Here is a 22,185-nt window from a genome sequence, read left to right as displayed (position 1 = left end):
AGAAAAAACAACACAATAAAATTTTAATCTACAAAGAAACCTGTTCTCTGAATGTGTATCATGTGAGGTATTTTGTGTGTGTGTGTATGTGTGTTCAGTTTAAAAAATTGTTTCATCAGGCCTGGTGCAGTGGCCTAGCGGCTGGGATCCTTGCCTTGAGTGCACTGGGATCCCATATGGGCACTGGTTCTGGCCCCTGTGGCACCGTCTCCCATCCAGCTCCCTGCTTCAGCCTGTGAGGGCAGTGGGGGACGGTTCAGGGCCTTGGGACCATGTACCCACATGGGAGACCCAGGGGAAGCACCTGGCTCCTGGTAGGCTCAGCTCTAGCCATTGTGGACACTTGGGGTAAGTCACTGGACAAGGGTCTCTTCTCCTGCTCTGTACATATGACTTTGCAATAGAAATAAATAGATCTTTTAAAAAAAACTGTTTCATCAAAGAAAATCCCAACACATATGATACATGAGACAGAAGAGGGAACAGAGTAACAAACCCATCACCAACTTGAATAGTGATCAACCCAGAGCCCATCTTGTGTCATTTATTCACTCTCAATGCCAGCCCAAATTAACAGATTTTAAAATAAAAAATGGTGTAAAACACAGTGTTCTGAAATTTAATAGAACTTGAACTCAGTTCTGGTTATGAGATTGAAAGGCTATAAGAAGGTGTTTCGAAACACTCATTTTTATGAGGGATGAATGAACAACAACAAAAAAAAATACAAATATCCAAATGAAACTGTTTAAAACAAAGCACCTCTAAGCTCAGGGGCTTGGGAAGTTCACCTTCTTGCCTCTGCCAACATTTCTGTGTTACTATCTTGTAGCCTGACAAACGACCTCTATTTATTGTGGTTTTCACAGATCACAGAATGAAAGATCAAATTGTTTCTACACAGCACAAACAGCCAAGAGTGATTTTTATACTAGGGAGAAATTTCTAATGGCTCAAGTAGCATTTTGTTTTGTTTTTTAAATAATACTGAGAGCCAATGCTCTTCCCAGAAGCAATCAAAGGTGCCTGAAGTACCAGAACCCATGAATCTCAAGACAGAGTTAGTTTAGTCCAAACCAAGCATCTACAGCAGCAGGGGTGGCCCAATCTGAACTTGACTTTAACAAGCCTTTGTTTCCCAGAGATCTTATGAGTCAGCGGTTTTGCCCTACCGATCCTCAGACCGTCATGCTTTGGTTCCTACCACCCAGGATCAACCACATGCAGGCTCAGGCAGGAGGGGTTTATAGCAGAATGGGGGTTCCAACCTTTGGTGACACATAGCAGTACACCTTCTTCGGTTTCTTCACCTTCTCAGGGGTGTGGCACTCAGAGGGTGAGTCTTCATCTTCCTCCTCAATGGCGGTGGAAGGCCGGCGCTGGGAAGAGCTCATGTGCATGGGTGGTAGGTGCCATGGTGCGCTGGTGCAGTTGGCTGCATTGTACAGATATGCTTCAAAGTAGATGCTCACGCCTGAAGTGGACACGTTGCGTTCAACAATGTTCTTCTCATTCTCTGAAGCACAATGAGAAGTAAACAAGGGTTCAGGTGGGAATCAAGGAGAAAATGACCTAAATACTAGACCTATGCTTAGTCCACAAGATATGAAGCTAACTGTGTTTCAAACATCACATGCCTGGGAGACCAGTCACAAGACCGCAGACATGCAAAGAAGTGGTCAAACAATAGGACTAAATCACTCCATTTCTTTCATCTCACCACTTAGGACGATAATGTCAAATTCGCCATTATTGATTGGTTGATTTTGGTATGAAATACAGGCATGGAAGCAGCCACGAGAATGTAGGGTGAGTCGCAAGAACACCTGGCAAGTCTGTCTGTTGGATGTCACTGACTTCTCAAACAAGACATCAGTACTCTCTTCTTCTTGAGGGCCAAGCTAGAGGAAGCACAGAAGGCAGTACTTTAGATATATCATTTCCCATATCTAAAAAACACAAAAGCTTACCCACCTAGGATTTGATCTAAGTCTCACAAATATTTAAAAGGTAGGCAATGTCAAAGGAAGACATGATGCCACAAAAGTCATAGAGAAGGAACAAGAGGTCGAAGTGAAGAGAAGGCCTGAGAACTACAGAGAACAGAGCCTGGTCTCCCAAAACACAGAGAAGGACGGAGTGTCACTCACCTCATGAATGGACAGACTGTAATTGTGCTCATCTCTCAAGCATGTGGAATTGTTGGTCGGGTTATCATACTCATCTCGGGGCACTATCTGAAGGGTGTGTGGCTCCCCACAGGTCAATACAAGAGTAGAAAAATGGCACACAATTTTGGTCTTGGAAGGAACCACCATTCCTGGAACAAATACACTGGAATTCAACATTTACTGAGGTACTCTTTAGGACAAAAATTTTTCTCAAGGAGTCTACAGAGTTGTATAGCCTCCCAAGTCCCTGGGAATTTAATGATACTACAGAGGGAAATACAAAGAAAGCAGACATTAATTCGAATGAATTCTGGGAACTTGTTTCTACAAATTCATAGCGAAAACAAGTACTAACAAAAATAGGAAACCTAGGTGAAACAGAACTGAAAGTGAGAGTGCATCCAGTCTTCACTGGGAACCTAGGAGTAAAGCGGGCCTTAAAAAAAAATTGCTGGAAAAAGAAAACCACACACACATACAAACTCCACTTGCCAAAATAAGCCTACAAAGTATTCAAGGTGCAAATCTAACAAAACTCCAACAAGACTTAATCTGTCGAAAATTACAAAATGCTGCTCAAACAAACAAACAAACAAAAAAAAACTAACAGATGAATCATGTTTATTAATAGGATTATCTAACACAATGAAGATGTCAATTCTCTCTCTTTTTTTAAGATTTATATATATTGGGCCTGGTGCAATGGCTAAAGTCCTTGCCTTGAAGCGCTGGGATCCCATATGGACACCAGTTCTAATCCCGGCAGCCCCACTTCCCATCCAGCTCCCTGCTGTGTCCTGGGAAAACAGTGAAGGAAGGTCCAAGCCCTTGGAATTTGCATCCATGTGAAAGAACCATAAGAGGTTCCTGGCTTCAGATCGGCTCAGTTCTGGCTGATGTGGCCATTAGGGGAGTGAACAAGCAACAGAAGATAGAACTTTCTGTCTTTCCACTCTCTCAAAATCTACCTCTCCAATAAAAATACATCTTTAAAAAATATATCAACTGCAAATATGTGATGACCTTACATCTAAAATTATAAAACTTTTTTTTAGAAAAAAAAGAGAAAATAATCAGGATCTGGGACCAGAGTTTTAAGATGCTAAAAATATGACCATAAAATAAAAACTGGATAAACTGCACTTCCCTCAAAGCCAAAAACTTTCACTCTGTGAAAGCCTGTTATGAAGATGAAAAAGTTAAGCTACTGACTGGAAGAAAATATTTCCAAGCTGCATATCTGAGGAAACACTGGTATGAAGAATCTATAAAAATCTCAAAGCTCAATTGCTTGAGCAGGACCTTCGCAGTGGACCTGGGATGGGTGGGAGGCTGGGTGGGGCTTCTCCGTTTGTTTGTCCCCTGACCCCAGATACAGGGGAAAAAAGTGATGTATTAGTGTGGCAACAATGTTATTACCCACTTTTCTATAGCCTTTGACCCCTTTGTACCCTAATCAACAAAGTAAGATTATTAAAAAAAAAAAAACTCTGTTACGAAGATTAAAAAGTTAAGCTACTGACTGGAAGAAGATTCCCAACACTGGCAGGAAGAATCTATAAAGAATTCTCAATGTTCAACAACAACAAAAAATGTAAATCAGAAAATGGGCAAAAGAAAAAGAGACAATTCCACAAAGAGGACACACAGATGGCAAGCACATGAAAAGATGTTTAATGTCATTAACCTTTGGGAAAATGCAAATAAAAACTATAATGAGATGCCATTACACACTGCTCAGAATGACTGAAACAAAAAACCATGACTACATTAAATGCTGGCAAGCATGTGAAGAAACTAGACTGTTCACACATTGCTGGCAGATATGTAAAATGTTACAGAAGCTCTGGGAAAAAGTTTGGTAATTTCACTAAAAAATAAAAAACAACTAGGCATGCAACTTCCGTTCATCTCAGGAGCTGTAACTTGGGCATTTGTATAAGAAAAATGAAAACATGTTCACACAAACCCATACATGAATGTTTATAGCAGCTTTATTCATACTAATCAAAAACTGTTAACAATTCAGGTGTTCTTCAGTGGGTGTACAGCTGACATACTCTGTGATCCATCTATGCTGTGGAATACTACTGAGCAATAAAAAGGCAACAACTACCGATAAACTCAGCAAGCCCCACATAGAGGACCCTGGGATGGGTGGGAGACTGGGTGGGGCTTCTCCCTTTATCTTCTACCTTACCCCAGATATAGGGAAGGGGGGGTGGGAAGAGAGGATGTAGAGACAATGGTCTTACCCACTTTCTTATAGCCCTTGACCTTTTGTGCCCTAATCAACCATGTAAAGATTATCAAAATAATAATTAAAAACATTTTCCCCAGGCTAATGACTCAGCATTTCTATTCCAAGAAAATAAAAGCATGTGTCCACAGAAATTTGTACACCAATGATCACAGCAGTATTACTTATTTTAGCCATAAAAGCAACTGACATGTCTCTCAACTAATAAAGAATAAATAAAAGGGGTCTGTCAATTTTTTAAAAATAGTAAGTATTTTAAAAGGGGATAGTCTACACACACAATGGACCATCTGGCAATAAAAAGGAAGCACTAATTCATGGCACAATGCAAAAGGGAACTTGAAAAGCATTATATGGAATGGGCCAGGCATGATGGCCTAGTGCCTAAATCCTTGCCTTGAACATTCCAGAATCCCATATGGGTACTGGTTTGTCCCAGCTGTCCCACTTCTCATCCAGCTCCCTGCTTGTGGCCTGGGAAAGCAGTTGAGGATGGCCCAAAGCTTTGGGACCCTGCACCCATGTGGGAGACCAGGAAGAAGATCCTGGATCCTGGTTTTAGATCGGCTCAGCTCCAGCTTTTGTGGCTACTTGGGGAGCGAACAAGCAGATGGAAGATTTTTCTCTCTGTCCCTCCTCCTATAAATGTTTTTCCAATTAAAAAAAAAATCTTTAAAAAAATTACATGGAATAAATCAAGCCAGCCATAAAAAGCTATGTATTTGATTGCACTGATATGGAACATCCAGGGGCAGTTAGGTCACAGAGGGAAAAAAAAAAGGAGGGGGGGCGGATTTTCCAGACCAGGAGATTTGGGGGTAAAGTTACTGTTAATGAATCATGGGCTTAGAAGTGATGAAAATACTCTAAAATTGACTGGTGGTAACTGGCTAACTACAAATTTTAAAAAACAATAAACCATATTTTAAAGTGAATAAATTGAATGGCACATGAATTAAATTACAATAAAAGTAACATTTAAAGAAAGAAGGTGTAGCATAGCACAGTAAGCTGCCACCTACAATCCTGACATCACCTATGGACACCAGTTTGAGTCCGAGCTGCTCCACTGTCCCTTGGATAACAGCACAAAGTACCTTGCACACATGTGGAAGAGCTGAATGAAGTGTCTGGCTTCTGGCTTCAACCCGGCCCAGCTCTAGCCATGGTGATCATTTGGGGAGTGAGCCAGCAGCAGATGGAAGACCACTCTGCCAGCAATCCTACCTTTTAAATAAAATAAATATTTTTAAAAATAAAGAGAAAGAAAGGAGAGGGGATGGAAGTAGTAAGGTAAAAGAAAGCAAAGAACAAGGAAAAAGAACAAAGAACCTACCAGGTTGAAAAATTTTGTAGTAGGGACTGTAGGCTACATTTAATCCACCCAGCTTCACGGTGATCTCATAGCGCCCTGCCCTGCGCACGGTGAAGGCCACCTTGACCACATTGGAGTTGGGCTCCTGAAGGACTTCCTGGGTGACTGGAATTTCCACTGCTAGCTCCACATGAGAGATGTGAACTCTCAGACCCACAGGCCGATGTGCAGGGAAAGGCTGCCCGTTCTTATAGAACAGCTGCAGGAGAGAGAGAAGACGGACACCTATTAGTGGGCTGGAGTAGAGAAACCAATTTCCGTTTCAGTAGATGTGGGGGTGGGGTGGGTGGGGAAGGAGGTAGCTTGTAGAAGTCACACCGAGAAATCCCAGCACCTACCTACTCCTACAGTCCTACTTAGAAACTCAAAAGAGAAACCAATGATTTCCAAACCCTTAAGCTGCTCAGAGAGACACAGGCAGAATACAACATTAAACTAAAATTCAGAAAGAGCAAATTAAAATTTCAGTTTTCTACTTTTGAACCACAAACGCTGCTTCCTTGGTCTTATGGCCCTGTATAGTATATTATTAATGCGAACTTAAATTTAAAGAAAGGTAAAAGTCAGTCAATAGCACTGGCATGTACCAGGTAAGGTGGGGAGGCTCAATGCTACAGAAGTCATCAAGGAGGATGGCAGTCTGTGTAGCAGGCAATACATATTTTTGGACCTATCAAGTGTGAAAGGCTATCATCACTAATGAGGAACAGGTGTGGATGGGTGCCTACAAAAAGGGACTGAAAACGGGCCAGCACTGTGGTGTAGTGGCTTAGGCTGCTGCCTATAACACTGTCATCCCCTACAGGCATCAGTTTGAATCCTGGCTGCTTCACTTCTGATTCAGCTCCTTGCTGATTGCCTGGGAAGGCAGAAATGATTTGGGCCACTGCACCAATGCAGTAGACCTGGACGAAACTCCTGATGTACATTCTGGTCCAGTCCTGGCTTCTGTGAATATCTGAAGTGCGAACTCACAGATTGGGTGTATGTGTGTGTGCCCCTGTCTCTTTATGTAACTCCACTTTTCAAATAAATAGATAAATCTCTTGGAAGAGAAAAGAAAGTAGGGGAGGGGAAAGGGAAAAAGAGAAGGGGAGGAGAGTAGATGGGAGGGACGGAGGAGAAGAGAGAGAAGGAGCAGATGGCCCTGTCTGTGCCCCAGATTGTAGTTCACCCTATTCTTGACAGTAATAATCATTTTAGTCTGAAACAGTAACCCTAAGCTTTATACTTCTTTAAAGCTAACTGCATAAAATGAGGATAGAGAAATCAGTAACTCTTCAGATATCAACAATTCCCAAGTTTCTGGAAGGAGACAAAAACAAGAAAAAATGTGAACATTGCAGGCTAGTACTACCAATGGACTGAACCAAGTTCTGGGGAAAGTAAATGACTTAGAAATCCCAAAGGGTAGGGAGACAGAAACATTCCCTTACATGCACTCGGAAGGCCATGCTGTGGCCCACCTCATAGGGATCCTTCCAATCCCAAGAGACTTTGCAAGACCGGGGATCCAAGTAATTTCCCCGCACGTAGTCATAAATGGTCCGGTCCCCTCGGCGCTCACGGTCCTCATTCTGGAGGAAGCTGACTACACGTGCGGCAAGTTCAAAGAGGAACTTAATTGTGAAGAAGAATGCAACGACAGACACTGTGATGCCACCTAAATGAAAGAAAACACACAAACCATTGCAACTTCTCTGGATGGCACAGGCTAGCCATCTCTCAAAACCCGAAGGAAGTCAGGATGAGATCACAGGACTGACACAGAGGGTGAAGAGAAGCTTCAACACCGGGGTCAGCCACAGTCCTCAGGGTAAGTCCCACCCACTGCCTATTTTTGAGATCAAGCTCCAGCGGACTACAGCTACACACATTTGTTTACAAACTGGCTATAGCTGTTTTTGAACAACACTGTGGTTGAGCTGAGTAACTGTAACGAAACTGCATGATAGTCTTTGAAACCAAAACTATTTACAAACTGTCCTTTTACAGAACAAGTTTGTTGACCCTATTCTGTATTGTGAACTCCACAGCACAATGCTCCCACCATTCTCCCACCTTCCCACTTGTGCCAGGCCCTCAAAGAAGCTGGAAAAGTATACATGTTCGATTCCCTCCACTTGTAACCCTTCCCCTCCCTTGCTCACTGGACCATAGAGTCCTCTCTGCCTGCAGCAGGTACAGTCCTCCACACCACCTCTCTCTGGGTACTGCCAGCTCCCTGAAGGCAGATTCCTGCCTCACTCAATGGGATGCCACAGGAGGCAGTGCCTGGCACTGATGCAGATTCCCAAATAAGTTCTGCCAAGTCTGGAGGGCACAACATAGCACCACAACAAGTATTTCCAGCTCTCTTTGAAAAATGTGGTCAGGGAAGAAAAGGGACTTAAGCAACTCTGACAAAAAGACAGCAAAGAGATGGGGTGCATCTAAGTCACCGCCTGCGGTGCCAGCATCACATATTGGAAATGGCCTGAGTCCTAGCTGCTCTACCTCCCATCCATTTCCATGCTATTGCACCATGCAAAGCAGTACAGGATGGCACAAGTGCTTAAGATTCTGCACTCGATTGGGAGATTCAGAGGAAGCTCCTGGTTCCTAGGTTCACACCAGCCTAGCTCCAGCCATTGTGGCCATTTGAAGAGTGAACCAGTGAATGAAGACCTCTCTCTCTGTCTTTCCTTTTCTAGCTTTGCTTTTCAACTAAGCAAATAATAAATCTTAAAAAAAAAAAGATAATAAAGAACTCTTTCTATAACATACCAATAACGTAAAACATCAGGTCCCTTCAATGCCACAGAGAGCCGAGGATCACAGCTGTAGCTGCAAAAGAAATTGTGTTTAGTTTTTTTCTGCAGCCCATCCCTACAGCCTTCTCAGGGAGAGAAAAAGCAAAGCGCAAGGCTTGAGCTAACCAACGTGCTAATCCAGCCCTTCCTATCCACATTCCCCTCTCTCCAGCATGACAGGTGCCCTATGACACAGCGCATGTCTCCTAGCATGAGACACTGCATCATTCTCCCTTAAGACCTTCAAGTCTCTGGCCACCTAGGAATACCACACACAGACTCCTCCTGTTCTACTGTGAATTACAAAGGCAGCAACACAGCTTTCATCTTCCTAGATCCAGGACTCCCAAGACAGCTGCCCTCCCCATGCTAGTGGTGCCAATTAGCACAAGCAGAGAGAACAATGGAGACACTTTCCCCTTATACAGTATCAGCCTTCTGGAAGTAATCCAGCTAAGTAAAAATAGCTACATAAAAAGTTGATTTTTTAAAGTATTATTTTCACTTTATTTGCATTATACTATTAAAATGAACTCCGGGTCATTCCCTAATAAGCAGTAAGCATGTAAGAGAAGCCATTTACTCCATTGCCAATTAGACAAACTAATGGGCCCTCTGGAAGATGAGCTCGGCAGAAAGGCCAGGGAGGACATGGCGTTTCTCATCCCGAGGGAAGCCTGCCAAGATGAGAGACTGAGGGCAAACTCTGTCGTAAAACTCATGACCACAAGCAGTCTGTAATCTTCATTACTCACTGGATCATCTGAATCATGAAAGGTCCACCCAGGAAAAACGCAACATACACTGATGTTCATATCCTATCACTGAGTTTGACCTTGGTACAGGCTATCCAGGCTGCCTCCTCTACAATGCGCTGGATTCACTCTTTTCAAGTCAGTCTATATCAAGGTTATCCACGTTATCTCCACTGAGAATCATGTATCAACATTAGAATATTAACTTAGGTAAAATGTCTAGGATCAAATCTTGGAAACACTGAAGTTAATTGTGCTTGCTTGTTTGTTTGAGAAGATATGCTTTTATGTCTACTTATGCTTGGAAAAAAGCTAGAAAGAGAAAATGAGCCAGTCGCCCCTTTGAGGCCTATTTACTCAAGAGCGCCCACAGAGAGTAGGTAATCTGAGGAATGACTGTCAAATTCCATGGATAGCCCTTTTTAGACTGGTGTCTAAAATCCTATTAGAAAGGAAACCCACACAGAGATAATATTAGAATTGTCAATACACATTATGCTTATCAAGAGTAGCATAAGGAGACAATACAAATGAGACATCTGTAGCAGTCCCCTGGTTGCCAAAGCTAGACAGCAAAACAGGGTTTTGCTAAGATCATACAACAGTAAAAGCTGATCAGATTAAGGTACAAACTGAGTGGATCTAACAAGGGGTCCAGATTCACCAGTCACTATTCAACCCCTAGCCTTATTATATCCTCACTGAAATATATTAGCATGGTCAAAAGAAAAAGTCATTCCCTTTGTTAACGACCAGGGTAACTCATGGAAGTAACCTTTTATTTTTAAAAGATTTAAAAAATTTTATTTGAAAGGTTAAGTTAAAGAGAGAGGGGGGCAGAGTAGAGATCTTTTATTTGCTGGTTCATTCCCACAAAATTGTCACAATGACAAGGGCTGAGAGAGGCTGAAATTAAGAGCCAGGGGTCTCCGACATGAATGGCAGGGGCCCAAACACGTGGAACATCTTTTGCTTTCTCAGACACATTAGCAGAAAGCTAGAGGGCAAGTCCTGGAACAGCTTGGACTCAAAACTAAAACTGGTACTCAGGCTCTGTGTGACACTAGTGGCTAAATTCTCACCTTCCAACCACCATGATCCCATATGGGCTCTTGTTTCTGTCCAAGCTGCTCCACTTCCCATCCAGTCCCTGCTTGTGCCATGGGAAAAGCAGTTGAGAACAGCCCAAACCTTGGGATCCTGCACCCATGTGGGAGACCTTTAAAATTTTTTTAAAGATTTACATATTTATTATTGAAAAGTCAGATGTATATAGAGGAGGACAGACAGAGAGGAAGGTCTTCCATCCATTGATTCACTCCCCAAGCGGCCGCAACGGCTGGAGCTGAGCCAATCCGAAGCCAGAGTCAGGAGCCCCTTCCAGGTCTCCCACATGGGTGCAGGGTTTCAAGGGTGTGGGCCATCCTCGACTGCTTTCCCAGGTCACAAGCAGGGAGCTGGATGGGAAGCGGGGCTGCCGGGATTAGAACCAGCGCCCATATGGGATCCCAGGTGTGCAAGGCGAGGACCTTAACCACTGCGCCATCGTGCCGGGCCCAAAAAAAAATCTTAAAAATAATTTATATACTGGGCCTGGAGCAGTAGCTTGGTGGCTAAAAATCATCACCTTGCATGAACCAGGATCCCATACTGGTGCTAATTTGTATCCTGGAGGCCCCTCTTCCCTTCCAGCTTCCAGCTCCCTGCTTGTGGCCTGGGAAAGCAGTGGAGGACAGCCCAAAGCCTTGGGACCCTGCACGCGTGTGGGAGACCCGGAGGAAGGCTCCTAGGTTTGGATCAGTTCAGCTTCAGCCGTTGTGGCCACTTGGGGAATCAATTAGCAGGTGGAAGATCTTTCTCTCTGTCTCTCCTCTCTATAAAGCTTTCTAATTTAAAAAGGAATAAATCTTAAATACACACAGAATACCTAAAGGTCAGGAATTTTCCAGAGAATGCTTTTTGAGTTACAGTGTCAAATCTTCCTTAATCAGCATTCACATGAGACAGTTGAAAATTCTGTATGATAAACACATTGCCAAACACCCACCACCAGGGCTTCAAGTCTTGGGCCTGGCGTTTCTCTACAGCAGTTTCTACCTTCTATCCCTACTTTCAGTGGCTTATGCTTCTCCTGTATAAAATTATTTTGGTAGTCTAAAATGCGAATATAAACAAGTATTTTAAGTTGTTCCTAGGTTATTTCACACAATACAGTTACAAAAGTATTTTGTACGTTTTCAAATTTATCTCTTCTCCTGCCCTTATACAATTTAGTAAACTATGATACTGGAAGCTAGCAGAAAGCAAATGGTAGTAAGTAAAGCAGTAACTCTGCCACCTTCTCAGCCTTATCATTGGCCAAACACTGTCTTAAGTGCTTTACTTGTGTAAGTCCAAGTACTGTAATTGTTTCCACAACAACTTGGTGAGATAACCACTATAAAACTCATTTTACAGACACTTTTTTTTTTAAAGCAAGGCTTAGAGAAGTTAACATCTCACAGCTGGTTAAGAGACAGGGCTGCAGCTCCAGCCAGTGTCTAACTCGCAGGCCCAGGTCCCTTAACCTCACACAACACTGAATCATCAAATCCGATGAAGTCATAGGTTTAGCAAAGTTCTTGGGAAGAAAAATAGGTAAAACAAAGTATGAAAAACATTACCCAATCCTACTGTGAAGAATCTCAGTCAGGCTAAAATTAGCAAGATAAACCTTTACAACCCTTTATCTTTTGAAATAAAAATAAAAATGACGAACAAAAGTGGAATGCAGCACTAATTATCTAGTGCAGAAATACCACTTGCTTAGTTTAGGGTCCTGGGCAATCTGTTTAACATTACATACTCTGGGTCCAGCATGGTGACTAGCAGCTAAAGTCCTCGCCTTGAACATGCCGGGATCCCATATGGATGCCAGTTCTAATTCCAGCAGAACCGTTTCCCATCCAGCTCCCTGCTTGTGGCCTGGGAAAGCAGTCCAGGACGGCCCAAAGCCTTGGGACACTGCACCTATATGGGAGACCTGGAGGAAGCTCCTGGCTCCTGACTTCGGATCGGTGCAGTGCCGCCCGTTGTAATCGCCTGGGGAGTGAATCATTGGACGAAAGGTCTTCCTCTCTCTCTCTCCTTCTTTCTGTATATCTGACTTTGCAATAAAAATAAATCTTAAAAAACAAAAATTACATACTCTGCCTCACATTACCTACAAAAAAGGCAAAAAGGGGGGAATACTTGAAAAAAGGCTTGCCTCAAGAGAATGTTAGAAAGTTGTTAACAGGGTGCTTCAAAAAGCTCATGGGAAAGGGAATTGAAAGGTAAATTTATTCGGTACCAAAAAAATTGAAATTCATGCATAGTCTTTCATAATATGTATGTCCATGATCTTTTAGAAGCAACCTTTTCTATTGTTAAAACTTTCCTTTTGTGTATAAAGATGTATAATTACAGATGTATAGGCCCCAACCTTGAAAATCAGTTATGAGAAAGTTATTTTCTAACAATGAAGAATTGGTTCTTCATACTCAGAACTGCCTGCCAAGTCTTAAGAACTAGTCACTGGATCCATGTTCTACTTCCCAGGAACTTACTCTCACCTTACCTTTAACCGAGGGCCCATGTTCCGAGAACCAAGCACAGCACTCTACTGACCAGAGCAGGTAATTTTTGGCTTCCTCCTTTTGTCTTCCAACTTTTCACATGAAGGAAAAAAGTTACAAAATCACCAGAAGGTCATTGTCCATTAGACCTTCACTGAGGGTATTTCACAGTAAGCCGAGGATCAGCGTTTCTAGAATGAACTGAATGAATCCCAAGAAGGAGAAATACAGCCCAGGAATATATCATTCCTATATGTCTCTCCAGCACAGGTCGCAGCCAATTGCCAAAGGGTACATCTGGTCCAGTATCCCAGGATCTTACCCTGAAAGAAAAACAGATGAGTAGAATAGGTTTTTATTTCTGAAAGTAAGTCCCTAGAAAACAACAAAGAAGAGTTAGAACAGGTAGGAGAACCCTGAGACACAAAAAATAGCCAAAGACTGGTGAACTAACCAGGCACTGGTTAGTTTCCCTGGGGTCAGCCCTCCAAGCCCACACCAAAAGTCAACTGCTAGAGCTAGTGCTGTATCACACTGGCATCCCATGGGTGCAGGTGCATATTCTGGCTGTTCCACATACTCTGAGTTCCCTGCCAATGTGCCTGGTAAAGCAGCAGAAGATGGACCAAATATTTGGGCTCCTGACACCAGGAGATCCAGATGAATCTTCCGGCTTCAACTGGCCCAGGCATTCTGGCGCGTGAACCAGCAAAGATCCCTGTCTCTCCCTGGCTCTCTGTTAACTCTGCCTTTTAAATAAATCAATCTTACAAAACCAAAAAAAGTCAACTAGCAACTAAGTTCATGGCTGGTAACCATGTCTCTCCCTGGAAGGACACTCCACCATTGCTGGTGAATGTAGTCCTTGAACAGAGGCAAACCAGGACAGGCCTTAAAGAAGGCACTTTATCACAACCACATGTCCATTTCCATTTACGAGGCAGGAGGGCAGGGTCCGGGACCAAGCCTGAAGAGAAACAAGATGAAAGCACAGGCAGGTAGAACCAGGTCACCAATACCCTGGCTTGGTGTGTATGGGAGGGAACCAGGACAACAGCTGTTACAGAGGACCCAGCAAAGAGCTCTAAAACCTAATCTAGCTGCCTACGCAGTCTGCTTTTCTTTTGTGTATTACTAAAATCTGGTTAAACAAAGATAACTTTTTATCTTCAGAACAGTAAAATCTGCTATTACAAGTAAGGGGGGAAAATCTGTGAACTTTCAAAAACAAAGTCACACAGTCCAGTACAGTCGGTTGGTAACTCTCAAAGATACTCATGGACTAAACAAAGCAAGAAGCAGGTAACGCATATAGAACCATTGTTAGGATGGCTGAAAAGGGGACTTACTGAGCCCTAACTGCAACTGTTCTTGGTGTTCTCTGAGCACTAAATCACGGCCCTGAGAGAAGACACCTATCCCTACCTTACAGATGGGGAAACGGAGGTACCTTCCCAAGAGGACATCCAAACCAAAGAGCTAGATTATACCTGAAGAGCATACTTTCAGAGAAACCAAGGAGGGACACATGTAATGCTAGCAAGAACAAAGAATGAGAGAAGGCCAGCCGCTCAAGTAAGTTGGCAAACGTTTATAATTAAAAATAAACAAGTTATGTACTTTGAAAAAAAAGCATGGCAATAGACTTGCCAAGTACGTGAGCCAAAACCTGGGTCAGCTAGCAATTGGAACTGGTTTAAAGGATCCACAAACATGAGAGAGTTACATAAACCACAAGAGATCCCTGTGATAGAATGTTTCGCAAGGATTTTTAAAACAACACTTTTAAAGGATGACAACACGGGGAAATGCTCACAAATGTTAAATTAAAAACCAGGCACCAAACTGTTAATACAACATGAGACCAACCTTTAAAAAAGATTACACAAAGGAAACTGAAAGTGGCAGGCATCATGGCACAGCAGATAAAACCAGGGCTGGAGACGCTGCATCCAACATTGGGGTGCTAGTTCAAACCCTGGATCCCTTAACTTCAATCTAACTTTCTGCTATGCACATAATGGGAGGTGGTAGGTGATGGTCCACATAGTTGAGTATCTGCCACCCATATGGGAGACTGCAACAGCATTCCAGGACCCTGGCTTGGGCCTGACCCAGCCCAAGCTGTTACAACCATTTGGGGAGTGAACAGTGAATGGGAGATCTCTCTCTGTGTCTGTCACTCTGCCTTTCAAATAACTAACCACATCTTTACCAAAAAAAAAAAAAAAAGGCAGCACACTAGGGCTGGTGCTGTGGCACAAGAGGTTAAGCTACTGCGCGTAGTGTCAGCATCTCAAGTGAGCACTGGCTCAAGTCCCAGCTCCTCCACTTCCTATCTAGTCCCTTGCTAACACGCCTGGGAAAGCAGCAGTCGATGTCCTAAGCCCTTGGGGCCCTGCCACCCACATGGGAAACCTAAAAGAAACTCCAGGTTCAGCCTGGCCCAACTGCAACCAATGTGGCCATCTCAGGAGTAATCCAGTGGCTGGAAGATCACATTGTCTTTTTTCCTCTCTGTAATTCTACTTTTCAAGTAAATAAATAGATCTTAGAACAAAAACAAACAAAAAAGCAGCAGACTGAAAGGCAAAACCAAAATGTTAATAATAGTTTTGTTTCAAGATTTATTTTATCTCTATTTGAAAGGCAGAGTTACAGAGAGAAGGAGAAACACAGAGGTCTTTCATCTGCTGGTTCACTCTCCAAAGGCCACAACTGCCAGAGCTAAACCAAAGTCAGGAGCTTATCCTGCCAGGTCTCCCATATGGGTATAGCAGCCCAAGGCCTTGAGCCATCCCCCACTGCTTTCCCAGGCCTTAAGCAGGGAGCTGGAATTAAAGTAGAGCAGCTGGGACACAAACCAGTGCCCATTTGAGATGCTGGCACCACAGGTGGAAGCTTTGCCTACTATGCCATAGTGCTGCTCCCAATTTTACCTGTACCTTTCAGTGCTTTGTAAATTTATAATGGCACAAGGGTATACAATACAAGTTTGCACTGATGGGTGACAAATACTTTTTAGGGATCAATCTTCCTTTAAGGAGAACAGGAGGTAGCACTGTTGTGCACCACAATGTACTACCCTGTATTGGAAGCAATCCAGCTCCTTGCTAGCGAGCCTGGGAAAGCACATGATGGCCCAAGTGCCACCCACATGGGGGCCTTAGATAGAGCTCCTGGCTCCTAACTTTAGCTTGGCCCAGCCCCAGATGTCGAAACCACTTGGGGAGTGAACCATCAGACGGATGATCTGTTTCTTCCTCTGTCACCCTTTTAAATAAATATAACCCTTGTAAAAACCTGAAAAATAATTTCTACAAAAGCAGCTTAGACAAGTTATCCTTTTTATCCCTCAGATAAAGAACTGGAATAATGAAGTTAGGATTACAATGCACTCAACTCTTACTTGTACTCATTACCCTGTGCTGAGTTACCTCATCGATCCTTCAGAACCTTCACTGTCTCTATCATGAGCCACCATATTCATGCCAATGCTTCAATGCCTGTAATGAGTTGCAGCACTCCATTCAAGTATCCCACACCCCTCTGCCTCGCCCAGCTCCCAGAACACAAAGAGGACTTGACCCACACCAGGCAGAATCAGTAACTTCCTCCTTTGGAACACTGCTATGCTGATGATCCCTCTAGTACAGCATTTGTAAGGCCATATAGTAAATAGTGAATTATGTAGCAGTCTTTCCTAATGTATTAGACTGACATCCTGAGGATATTAGCTAGGTCCTGTCCATCTTTCTTTCTCCATGACTAGAATGGTGGCCATCTTTACTAGCTCACAGTCTGTACTTTCACAAGAACCTTGGGTGAGTCCTACGCATGCAAAAGTCTGAAGCACGGTCTGGACTGCAGAAGTCAGGCCTGCAGACGCCCACTACTCCCCGTCTCTAACAGGCTCCTAGGTTCTGCTGACGTTCCTTGTGCCACATCCTAGACCATGTTTTCAGGAGCCAGAGTCCAGAACAGGAGTCAGCAGACAGCAAGCCAGATCCACACATCTTTCTGCCTCAGCAAAACAGTCAAGTTCCTTCACTCACATAACTATCTGTGGCTGAATTCCCTCTACAAGAGCAGAGCCCAACAGCTGTGGGAGAAATCTAAACCCTGCAATGTTGCTCTCCGACCCTTCACAGAACAAGTGCCCCGATTCTTAGGGTAGAGGTCTTAGAGTATGTAACTGTCTTTGATAAATTAATGCTTTATTACAATTCAGAGAAATCATAAAAATTATTCTTCCTCTTAGGAAAAGGGCTGTAAAACTCAAAAAGGTATGTAAATGTTTCCAATTTCAATTATTATTTAAAAGCTTCATGCCACCCATAATCCAATTAGGAAGTAAAACAATCATTTCCCAAAGTATGTTTTGTATGCAATTGCGCTTAAATTTCATCAAGGCTAACTATTTCCTAGAAGTAGTATCTCAGGGATCAAATACTGAGTCCAGGTTCCTCATGATGCAGTATATATTACTGACTCCATCTACTTTTTAAAGTGCTATTCTAAAAAGCCATGAAGGGTGGGTGTTTGGTGCAGGGCTAAGACATCCGCATCCCATATTGGTGTGCTGGGTTCAAATCTCAGCTCCACTTGATTCCACTTCTCTGGTAATGTGCCTCCGGGAGGCAGCAGATGATCGCTCAAGTACCTGGGTCCTTGCCATTCCTGTGAGAGACCCAGACTGCATTCCAGGCTTTTGGCAAGGCTTTGGCTATTGCAGGCATTTTGGCAGTGAACCAGCAGATTTTTCTGTTTACATTTCAAATAAAATGAAAATAAATTAGGCATCAGTACTGTAGCATAGCAAGAAAAATCATTAGCTGCAATCCTCACATCCCACAGGGATGTCAATGTGAGTCCTGGCTGCTCCAATTCTAATCCAGCTCCCTGCTAATGGCCTGGGAAAAATCTGGCCCAAGTGTTTGGACCACTGTCACCCACATGGGAAACAAGGTTCTTACCAGCTTGGCCCAGTGCTGGCCAATGCAGTGATCTGGACAGTAAACCAGTGGATGGCACATTTCTCTCTGGCTCTCCCTTCTCTCTCAGTGACTTTCAAAATAAATATGTATTTTTGACAAAATTAAAAATCCATGCAAAAAAATAAGCCTATTTCAGAATTCTGTTATATAGATCCAATGACAACACAAAAATGATCTGATATCACCTACTCATCTCCACAAAATACAAGAGGATAAAAGATACCTGCTTAGCAGCAAGTAGTCTCCAGCATTTTCTGAACAGAGCACCAGCCACATTTCCAGAAATACCAAATTATTCAATTCACAAAAGACTCATGAGTTTCAGTAGTCTAACCTAGAGTACAGCAATAAAAAACATGCAAGAACCAGAGCCAGCACTGTGGTACAGTGCAAGTATCCTTTATGGGTGCCAAGTGGATCCCTGGCTGTTTTTCTTCCAATTCAGCTCCTTGCTAGTACACCTGGAAAGGCAACAGAAGACTGCCCAGGTGCTGGAGCCTCTGTAACACAAGGGAGACTTAGAAGATGCTCCTGGCTTTGGACTGGCCCAGTTCCAACAGTTGCAGCCACTTGGAGAGTAAACCAGTAGAGGGAGGAACTCTGTCTCACTCTCTTTGTGTCTGTCCTCCACCAACTCCACCCAAATAAATAAGTCCATATTTAAAATAATAATAATTATAATATGTTGCAAGAACTAAACTGTGCCATCAGACACTTTGAATTACAGTTTGTATTTACCTGGGCTTAATTTCATCCTCATTCTGCCCATTCCCAAATGCACTGCAAGAGATGGCCCTCTGCTATCAAGAATACATCACTGAGATATTTATACAGTTGTACATTTCTGATATCTTGGTCCAGCCAAGTTATAAATTTTTGTTTATATTCTTTCTGCCTGAGTCCAGCCCCTTCAGTCTCTTACTCATTTCTGCAGGTCTTCTGTGAACTCTGTCCAGCCAGTCCCCAGCAATCCAGTAATGAGGTGCCTCCAACTGACTGTAGCATTCCAGAAATGGCCAGAACAAGATGAGCTCACTCTCCTTGGTTCCACAACACAATATTCCTGAGCTGGCAAGCCCCCAAATCACAAAATGCTAACATGTTGCCATATCAAACTCTAACCCCTTTCCTTGCTTCCCAGGTTTGGGCACTCCGGCATGAATGTGCTAGAGCCAGAGGATAAAGGACAAATGTTCCTGAAATACCTGTTTTACTAACAGAGAATAGGGAGATGCAAATATTTTTATGTTAAAACAAACACGGGGTGAGCCCAGTGTTATAACAGGTAAAGCTACTACCACCTGCAATATCACCACTCCTATCTATGGTTCACTTCCCAAATGCTTGCAATGGCCAGGGGGAGTTAAAGCCAGCAGCCAGGAACCCAATTTGGACTCACAGGAATGGCAGGAACCCAAGTGCTTAAGCAATCACCTGCTGCTGCACAGGTAAGGTGGAGTTCGGAGCTGGGAGTCCAAGCCAAACTCTCTAAAGTAGGGCAAGGACATCCCAACACCCTAACAAGCATCTTAACAGGCCAAACAACTGCCCATTCTCACATCTTAACATTTTTCTGCTGTTTCCACAACTCAAGGTTTTCTTATTTATTCTGTTTTCTGCCTAAATTCATTTGCTAAAACTTTCTATTGCATTATATTTTATAATTTAGACTACCAACATGTTTAGGTTCTTTTACATCACTCATTCTGCACGTTTCATATTGCTTAAGCATCTGCTGTATGACAGGCTGTGTACCAAATGCTAAAGTCACAAGGGTAGATAAGACAAGTGCTCTCCTAACCTTGATGATCTTGGCGGAACATGGAGACAGGAAATTGTTTATTCATACAGGAGGCATAAACAAAATGTGGAGGACAAAAAGAGGACAAAGATGACTCTGGGGCCCGGCGGCATGGCCTAGCGGCTAAAGTCCTCGCTTTAAACGCACTGGGATCCCATATGGATGCCGGTTCTAATCCCAGCAGCTCCACTTCCCCCCCCAGCTCCCTGCTTGTGGCCTGGGAAAGCAGTCGAGGATGGCCCAAAGCCTTGGGACTCTGCACCCCTATGGGAGACCTGGAAGAAGTTCCTGGCTCTTGGCTTCAGATCGGCATTGCATCAGCTGTTGCGCTCACTTGGGGAGTGAATCATTGGATCATTGGATCATGGAAGATCTCTCTGTCTCTTTTCCTGTCTGTATACCTGACTTTCCAATAAAAATAAATAAATCTTAAAAAAATAGAAAGATGACTCTGCTTTGGAGAGTGAAGAAAGTGGAGACAATGAAACCGATTCCTTAAAAATGAATAAACCCAGGCCTGGAGAGTTAGCATAGTGGCTAAGTCCTCGTTTTACATCCACTGGGATTACATATGGGTGCCAGTTCTAATCCTGCTTCCCTTCCACCTCCCTGCTTGTGGCCTGGGAAAGCAGCAGAGGATGGTTCAAGGCTTTGGGATCCTGTACCTGTGTGAGAGACCTGGAGGAAGTTCCTGGCTCCTGGCTCCAGATCGGCACAGGACCAGCCATTGCGCTCACTAGGGGAGTGAAACATCAGACAGAAGATCTTCCTCTCTGTCTCTTCTCCTGTATATATATATCTGACTTTGTAACAAAAATAAATAAATCTTTAAAAAAATCCTTTAAAAAAGCATAAGTAGGGCCCGGCGCGGTGGCGCAAGTGGTTAAGTCCTCGCCTTGCACGCCCGGGATCCCATATGGGCGCCGGTTCTAATCCCGGCAGCCCCGCTTCCCTTCCAGCTCCCTGCCTGTGGCCTGGGAAAGCAGTTGAGGACGGCCCAAAGCTTTGGGACCCTGCACCCGCGTGGGAGACCCGGAAGAGGCTCCTGGCTTCGGATCGGCATAGTATCGGCCCGTTGCGGCTCACTTGGGGAGTGAATCATCGGATGGAAGATCTTCTTCTCTGTCTCTCCTCTCTGTATATCCGCCTTTCCAATAAAAAATAATAAAAATAAATCTTTAAAAAAAAAAAAAAAAAAAAAAAGCATAAGTAGTAACTGCCAGTTATGTAGACATTAAATAAGTTTAAAGCACAATTCTATTCCTTCCGCTAGAATTTATATTTCCCCTGGTATTCCCTCTAAACATTCATCCAATGTATGTGTCACCAAGTCAGTCTTCATGAAACCTAGCTTAGCTCAGACAGATTTTTTTTTTTAAAGATTTTTACTAGAAAGGCAGAATTACAGAGAAGGAGAGAAAGCGAGAGAAGAAGAAAAAGCTCTTCCATCTACTGGTTCATTCTCCAAATGGTCACTATGGTTGGAGCTGAGTTGGTTCAAAGCCAAGAATCAGGAGCTTCCCTTGGGTCTCCCACAAGAGTGCAGGGTCCCAAAATTTAGGGTCATCTTCCACTGCTTTCCCAGGTCATAAGGAGGGAGCTGGATAGGAAGTGGAGCAGCTAGAACACAAACCGGTGCCCAGTAGACACCAGTGCTTGCAGGCAGAGGACCAGTCAATTGAGCCACTGCAACAGTCCCAAGTCAGAAAGATTAAGGATGGTATCTAAACAACAAATTCATAAAGCTCTATTCATTTTTGTTCAAGTATTTAAAAACAATACTAGCTTCAATTTACTCCTCCCTCTTATCCTGGTGTTTTTTCTGTAGTAAAATGGACTCTACATGCTGACCCGCAGAACTAGGACAGGCCCCCATGTCCCCATCCCATGGCAGCGTTTATGCTTAGGTGACTCTGGGAACTGAGTTTTGGCTATTAAGATTTTTAAACAAATTCGCTGAATCTGACAGGCCGTCTCCCTCAATAAGTCTAGAAAGTTGTTATTTCATTAACTGTGCATGAAGTGACAGGCAAAAGGCCAGACCTTCAGCCCAGTGGGATGAACTAGAATTGTCACTCACAGACTTAAAAGCCAACAAAATTTTCTATGGTTACTATAATCCATTGCTTCCAATTCTCTTACCTTAAATAAAATGGATTATTGATGTAGCTGAAATGAAGAACAACTTTAAATAGACATTGAATAGTTCTGCATTTAATATTACAAGAAGAGAAACTTAGTCATAGTCACAGAAATGACAATCAGAAATGGCTTAACTTCAAATAGATAATTGTTAGGTCAAGTGAAAAAATTTTTAAACCAATCAATGAAATGAAGCAAAAATTTATTGAGGCCAGCAAGTTAAGTTGCCACCTGCACCGCCAGCACCCACAGGAATAATAATTTGAATCCCGGATGCTTCACTTCTGATCCAGCTC

At 43.2% G+C, this 22,185-nt stretch overlaps 1 protein-coding gene across 4 annotated transcripts in view; it reads right to left on the bottom strand.

The window, feature by feature from the left end:
* Positions 1-22,185, bottom strand: part of AREL1 (apoptosis resistant E3 ubiquitin protein ligase 1) — a 42,582-nt gene that overhangs the window by 16,010 nt on the left and 4,387 nt on the right. For 3 of the 4 annotated variants that reach the window (XM_040975284.1, XM_040975285.1, XM_040975286.1), the window contains 7 exons: positions 12,952-13,272; positions 8,573-8,632; positions 7,243-7,469; positions 5,768-6,005; positions 2,151-2,320; positions 1,721-1,901; positions 1,269-1,516 (listed from right to left, as the gene is read on the bottom strand). In XM_040975284.1, the coding sequence (XP_040831218.1) occupies positions 1,269-1,516; positions 1,721-1,901; positions 2,151-2,320; positions 5,768-6,005; positions 7,243-7,469; positions 8,573-8,588 (1,080 nt within the window). In that variant the 5' untranslated portion in view covers positions 8,589-8,632; positions 12,952-13,272. The remainder of the gene's footprint in view (positions 1-1,268; positions 1,517-1,720; positions 1,902-2,150; positions 2,321-5,767; positions 6,006-7,242; positions 7,470-8,572; positions 8,633-12,951; positions 13,273-22,185) is intronic. The other variant, XM_040975287.1, reaches the window with a different exon arrangement.

The sequence above is a fragment of the Ochotona curzoniae genome, unplaced genomic scaffold (genome assembly GCF_017591425.1).
Source record: "Ochotona curzoniae isolate NIBS_2020 unplaced genomic scaffold, NIBS_Ocur_1.0 contig_2688, whole genome shotgun sequence".
Taxonomy (NCBI): Eukaryota; Metazoa; Chordata; class Mammalia; order Lagomorpha; family Ochotonidae; genus Ochotona; species Ochotona curzoniae.
Note: the sequence above shows the minus strand (reverse complement) of the source record. Positions and strands in the feature narration are given on the sequence as shown.